At 58.0% G+C, this 6,773-nt stretch overlaps 1 protein-coding gene across 1 annotated transcript; it reads right to left on the reverse strand.

Annotated features, from left to right (window-relative positions):
* Positions 1–311: 311 nt before the first annotated feature.
* On the reverse strand, positions 312–2,815 carry LOC131559855 (serine/threonine-protein kinase pim-1-like; the record flags this gene model as incomplete). The annotated part of the gene is made up of 6 exons (XM_058808359.1): positions 312–428; positions 677–843; positions 1,485–1,851; positions 2,049–2,099; positions 2,216–2,572; positions 2,639–2,815. Coding segments are annotated over 6 exons (1,236 nt in total), but the record flags the coding sequence as incomplete, so codon positions are not given.
* Between the last annotated feature and the right edge of the window lie 3,958 nt (positions 2,816–6,773).

A 6,773-nucleotide genomic window follows, 5' to 3' on the forward strand; every position in this document is an offset into this window, starting at 1 on the left:
CCTGGTACAGCTTCTCCAGGGGCTCCTTCTCCTTCCCTGGGGGCAGACCAGGCTCTCAGGGCTCTGCCCAGGGCCCCAGCTGTCAGGGAACCAGGACAAGCAAAACCAGCTTGGATGGTGGCCACCAGTGCTGGGCAGAGCAGCTCAGCTCCAGCACAAGGGCTGCGTGTTCCCATCCCATGACCCTGGTGCAGTGACACTGGCAGCACAAAAAGCTCTGGGTTCCTTTGCTTCTGACTGCCAAGGCATATGTGGAGCAGGAACTTACCAGGGCTCTGGATCAAAGTGTGCCTGTGGCTCTCTCCCTTCTTCTATGGCAGAGGAATATCCCACATCCAAGGATCACAGAACAGGTCTTCCAGTGTGGGTCTGTCCAATGAGTTCATGGATAAACACCACCTGATCAGGTCTTTGCACGTTGGTGAGAGAAAGCAGAAACTGCCGGTCGGCCAGAGAAGGCTCCTGTCTGCTTTACCCCACTATTCCTGTTCCCAGGCCATGCTGGATGTGCTCAGAGCTGGGCCTAAACTTTCCCATCAATTCCCTGTTTTGGAGGAGAGCAGGACATGTGCCACCTCCTCAGCAGCTGCCAGAGCGGGATGCCCACAACCCTGCTGCTGGCTCCCAGCACTGGGATTCCCCCCGTGCCCAGAGAAGAGGATCCACCTTGAGAGAGCCTTTGTGGCAGCGGGAGCTGGCCCCAGCTGAGGTTCTGGCCCCTCCTGAAAGGGTGCTCCCCGCAGACCATCTGGTGTAGCAGGATGCCCAGGGACCAGATGGTAGCTGGCTCGCCATGGTACCAGCCAAAGTCGTTCCATTCCGGGGGGCTGTACGACAGTGTTCCTATGGAATACAGATGGAATTCATCAGGGGGATGCTGCTGCTCCCCGAGCCTGGCCCCAGCATCCCTGAGTGTGCGGGGGCTGCATCAGGGGCACACAGGGCGACCACTGCCCTCTCACCAGCACCTGGGACTTGTGCACAACGTTAGGGTTGGAAAAGAAGCCTCTGGTGTTGGAAGAGGGCAGCCCTGGCTAGGCCCGACCATGACATGCAAAGGAAAAACCCCTCCATGCTGGGGAAAAAACCTGCCCTTATCCTCCCTGCCTGCATTGCCCCAAAGATATTATGAAGCCAAGGCAAACAGGGCAAGTGGAGCAGCCCAAGCCCTTCCTCTTGTCTGCACACCAAAGTGGCTGGGGCACAGGTTCCGCCCTCCCTCTCTGCTACCCCCACCCACGGGGGGTTTGGTCGGGCTGGCTGCCCCAGCCCAGCCCCAGTCCTGGGCAGAGTGGCTGGCAGAGACTGCCAGCAGGGCTGGAAGATGGCTGCCCACCCAGCCCTGCTCTAAAGTAACTCAGCTGAAGATTCAGTGCCCTGACTGGCAGCAAAAGGGAGAACTCCCGCTGCCACAGCCAGCTTGGGCTGGGAGATGTTGGGCCATGAGATATCAGCAGCGGGAGCGCAGCCCTGGGTAGGCTCACCTGCAAAGTGAGTGTAGACTGTGTCCTGCAGGTAGGTGCCACAGCCAAAGTCGATGAGTTTGGCCTGCCCGGTGTCCAGGTCAACCAGGATGTTCTCTGGCTTGATGTCCCTGTGCAGGACCCCGCAGCTGGTGCAGTACTGCACGGCCTCCAGCACCTGGCGGAACAGCTCCCGCGCCACCTCCTCGGGCAGGAACTGCCGTGCCCGAATGAAATGCTGCAGGTCCTGACACTGCTCTGGCCGCTCCAGCACCATCACGATGCAGCTGGGGAGCTCGAGCCACTCCAGCAGCTGGACCACACCAGGGAAGCCAGTGGACACCTTGGCCAGCAGCACGACCTCCAGGGGTGCGCTGGTGCCGTCGGGCTGCGGGAGGAGCACGATGCCGTCAGTGGGGCCGATGCCGTGCCAGGCCTGGGGAAGCCCTCAGCCAGCCCGGGATGCTCTGCGCCCTGCGCTGGCCCCACGCCCGCTCTCCCTCGGGGCGTCCTGGTGGCTCCCACCGTGCCGGGCCTCGGCTCATCCCCGGCCGGCAGCCCCGGCTGCTGGCACCGCTCACTCACCAGCTCGCCCCAGTGCCGGACGTGATTCCGTGGCACCCTTTTAATGGCCACCTGCAAGCCAAGGGCAGCAGCGGGGTGAGCTCGCCGCCCGCACTGCGAGCCCCATCCTCCGCCCTCCTCCTCCTCCATCCCCTCCTCCTGCGCCCGCCGCCGGCCCCGCCGCTCACCGGCGCGCCGTCCGAGAGCCGCGTGGCCGCGAAGACTCTTCCGAAGCCGCCGCGCCCCAGCAGCGAGCCCAGCCGGTACCGCTCCTGCAGGGCCTCCTGCGCCGTCCCTGCGGGCGGGACGCGGCTGTCAGCGCTCGGCCCGGGGCCAGCAACGGCCCCCGAGCGCCCCTCACCCGCCCCGGGCCGGCCATGCCCAGGCGTTTGCTCCCGGGAACGCGGCACGGGAGGCTCGGGGCCGGCGGCCGCGCTGCCGAGCGGCGGAGCTCGGGCCGGGGAAGCCGCAGCGGAGGCGGCGGGAGCGGCCGCGCCGCGTGTGTCCTCCGCGGGCCCCGGGAAGAGCACGGGCCGGGGCCGGGACTGGGGCCGGGTGCGGGGCCGGGGCCGGGGTCGGGACTGGACCCTGCGTCGGGTCCGGGGCCGGGCTCGGGCCAGGCGGAGCCGACGGGCGGCGATGCCGCCCCCGCACCAGGCAATGATGCCCGCCCAGCTGCGCCACCGCCAGTACGGCCAGAGCCGGGCGGAGGCGAGACCGCGGCGGGACGGCCGGGGCCGGGCTCGGGGCAGCCCCGCCCGGGGCCGGGGGCATGGCCCAGCCCGGCAGGGGAGAGGGAGGCGGGGAGAGGAGAGTGAGGCCGGGCAAGGACCCCGAGAGAAAGGTGCCCGACAGCGGGAAAGGGAGAGAAAGAGAAAGAAAGAGAGAAGAGAAAGAGATTATTCAAAATATCTCTTTGTTGCTGCTGCTTCTGCTGCCGCCGCTACTGCTGCCACCGCTGCTGCCACTGCTGCTGCCACTGCTGCTGCCGCTGCTGCAGCTGAGGCACCGGGGCCGTTCGTCCCCGTGTCCGTTCCCCGCTCGCCCCACGAGCCCCACGTTCGAGCCCCGCGCGCCCCGGGGACAGCCCCTCCGTCTGCCCAAACACGGGAACTTTGCAGTGCTGAGCCCGGATGCAGAGCCCTGACTCCTGCACACTGGCACAGCGATCCCCTCGCTTGCTGCTGTGCATTGTCCTTGCTGAGGGTCAGACACTGTCGGGCCACCTTCCCATGGGGTAGGATTCCTACCTGACCCAAGCACTGCACTTACATCTCCAGTGTTGCTTTCCTGTAAAAACAGGGGAAGGAAAACTGTGTGTGGCTCATGGTATTTTAGTATCTAAAAATCACTAAGCCACCGATCTTAGAGGTGAGGTGCATCTGGAATTACTGGGATGCAACATAGAAAAGGGGAGCATAGAAATAAATAGAGGAAAACACCTTGGATTGTTTTTTTCATTTCCATTTCCCTTCTGGAAAGCTGTTTCAGTTTTCCAGGAATCTTCTCCTGTCTGCTCTTCCCAAGATTCTCTCATGGAGAACAAGGTCAAGCTTCTGTCACAAGATTTGCCACCAGGAAATTATGCCACTGGTGAAATTTTCATGATGACTGTTTGTGCTGGCTTAGGGCAAATTTGGGGAGGAAATCTCCAAAACGGGTCCGCCTAGAAAGCAAGTTCAAGCGGCCCCTCCCCCTACTAGTTCAGGGAAAGACTTCCCTGGAGAAAAGTGAAAAAAACCCAAGTTTATTTAACAAGTGAAGTATTCACAAGCATGAAAAATGAATAATATTATATAAAACCTCTGACAGTGCTGAAGAGATGGCAAATTCAGAAAGTTCTTTTTGTGGGTTGTAGTTGGCTCACTCAGTCTCTTCTAAGTCCCTCTGGTTCTGGAATGCAGTGTCCCAGAGCTCGGGGGGCCACAGGTGTGAGCTGCCGGTGTTTGTCTGGGTTTTCAGTCCAGAGCAGGTGTAAACAGTTCCAAGAAAAAGGAAAGTCACAGTCCAAGGAACTTCTCTGCCCCAGCTAGCTAAAAAAACTTGTTAGGCCTGGGCTGTGAAGGCACCGGGAAATTTCCAAATCTGGGCACTGGCGTTGCCAGCAAACACCAGATCTGGATAATGCTGGAGCCCAAACCTGGAAATTTCCAAATTTTGGCTTTCTGTGCCAGCAAATCACTGGACTTGGGCTGTGCCAGCACCAGGAAGTTTTCAGATCTGGGTGCTGGCGCTGGCTGCAAACACCAGATCTGGGTGGTGTCATTGCCAGTGACAGAAATCTGCCGGATTTGGGCTCTGCTGGTGCTGAGAAATTTCCAAATCTGGGTTCTGGTTACATGAAACACAAGATGTGGGTGGTGCCAGAGCCAGTAGCAGGAAGATGCCACGGGTTTTGGATTTCTGTGCCAGCAAATTGCTGTGCCAGAATAGGGAAATATCCAGATCTGGGCACTGGCATTGCCAGCAAAGAGCCCATTTCAGGCTCCAGGAAGGACTGGATCTGGATGCCTTCCTCTTTTCTTTCCTTCTTTCCTTCCTTCTTTCCTGCAATCCTGCTGCCAGCAAACTCCAGATTGGGCAGTGCTGGCAAGGGGAAATTGCCAGGTTTTAGCTTTCTTTGCCAGCAAATTGCTGGAGCTGGGCGGTGCCAGAAGAGGGAAATTGCCAGATGTGGGCACTGGCAGTGCCAGCGCACACCAGATCTGGGTGGGGAATGTACCAGCACCAGGAAATTGCCAAATGTTAAATTTCAGTGCCAGCATATTTCTGGAATTATGCTGTGCAGGGACCTGAAAAATTCTAAATCTGGGCACTTGTGGTGTCAGCAAACACAAGATTGGGTTGCTGTAGGTACCAGGTATTTGCAAGGTTTTGGCTTTCTTTGCCAGAAAATTACTGGCAAAGAAATTTGCTGTGCCGGCACCGGGAAATCCCCACATCTGGGCACTGGTGGTGCCAGCAAACACTGGATCTTGGCATTTCCAGTGACGGTAGAAGGGAATTGCCAGATTGTGGCTTTCTTGACCAGAAAATTGCTGGACTTGGCTTTGCCAGAACAGGGAACTATCCAGATCTGAGCACTGGCAGTGGCAGCAAACACCAGGTCTGGCCACCTGTACTGGCATCAGGAGATTGCTGGATTTTGGCTTTCTGTACCAGCAAATTGCTGGACTTGGGCTGTGCCAGCAATGGGAAATTTCCAGATCTGGGCACTTGTGCAGCAAACACCAGATCTGGGTGGTGCTGGTGGCAGCAGCGGGAAGGTGCTGGGTTCTGGCTTTCTTTGCAAGAAAATTGCTGCATTTAGGTTTTGCTGTCACTGAGAAATTTCCAGATGCTAATTTTCTGTGCCAGCAAACTGCTGGAATTAAGCTGTGCAGATTTCTGGAACATTCCCGATCTGGGTACTGGCGGTGTCAGCAAACCCGAGATCGGGTTGCTGTAGGTACCAGGTATTTGCTTGGTTTTGGCTTTCTTTGCCAGCAAATTGCTGCACTTGGGCTGTACCAGAATATGGAAATATCAAGGTCTGGGAACTGGCAGTGCCAGCAAACACCACATTTCAGGAAGGATTGGATCTGGACCCGTTCCCTCCCTGCCTCCCTCCCTCAACATGGCGCCAGAAGGGCTGGACAGCAGCCAGGCAGAAAGGGACCTGCAGGGACTGATGGAAAGCAGGCTGGACATGAGCCAGCAGTGTGCCCAGGTGGCCAAGGAGGCCAATGGCTCCTGGCCTGGCTCAGGAATGGTGTGGCCAGCAGGACCAGGGCAGGGATTCTTCCCCTGTGCTCAGCACTGCTTGGGCAGCACCTCGAGTGCTGTTTGCAGTTCTGGTGCCCCCAATTTAGGAAGGACATGGAGGGGCTGGAGCGTGTCCAGAGAAGGGCAATAAGGTTGCTGAGGGATCTGGAACACAAGAGATTGGAGGAGCAGCTGAGGGAGCTGTTGTTGTTTATCCTGCAGAAGAGGAGGCTCAGGGGAGACAAGGCAGTGTCAGGGCACAGGGTGGACTTGATGATCTCCAAGGTCTGTTCCAACCTCGCTGATTCTGGGATTCTCTGAAACCACCCTTGGAGCAGTTGCAGGAGGAGCCCTGGGCCTCCTCTTCAGAAGCTCCAGCAGCCCAGGTCCCTCAGCTTCTCCTGCCAACCCCAAAGCCCATCCTGTCAGTCCTGCAGAGCCTCTACAGCTCCTCCTCACTGCCCAGAACAGGGAGCCCTAGAGCCAGACACAGCAGCCCAGATGTGCCCCCTTGGCCTGGGGTGCCGCTGGCAAGGGAGCAGCACCAGGCACTGCAGGAGCCTGCAGACAATTGATCTGAAGGCCAAAGCTCATTAGCTCCTTCTGAAAGAGCAGGAACAGTTCCTCATTCCAGTGTGGTGGAATGCTGGGCACCACAGCTCCAGGTGAGGACTGGACACAAGTTTGCTCCCACTGAGTGCTGTGATGGGTTCTGCAGGAGCTCTGGGCTCCTGTGCTTGCCAGGCACAATGAGGAGAGAAGGAGCCAAGTGCACTGATGTGGGAAATAGATTTGTAGAAAGTTTTTAGGGCCTAATAGAAGGCCCACAAAGTATGAATCTGTATATAAATCTTGAGACAAGAAATACTAACTTAAAAATGCCGTGGAATAGGACAGATATTGTTGAGAGAGAAATGGAACTAGCAAAAAGTTTCAAAAGATGGCCTTGCAACTAAGACTTTGGAAAAACAGAGCTATGAAAGATGCATTGTAGTGGGACCC

This window comes from Ammospiza caudacuta, chromosome 7 (assembly GCF_027887145.1).
Source record: "Ammospiza caudacuta isolate bAmmCau1 chromosome 7, bAmmCau1.pri, whole genome shotgun sequence".
In the NCBI taxonomy this organism is placed as follows: domain Eukaryota; kingdom Metazoa; phylum Chordata; class Aves; order Passeriformes; family Passerellidae; genus Ammospiza; species Ammospiza caudacuta.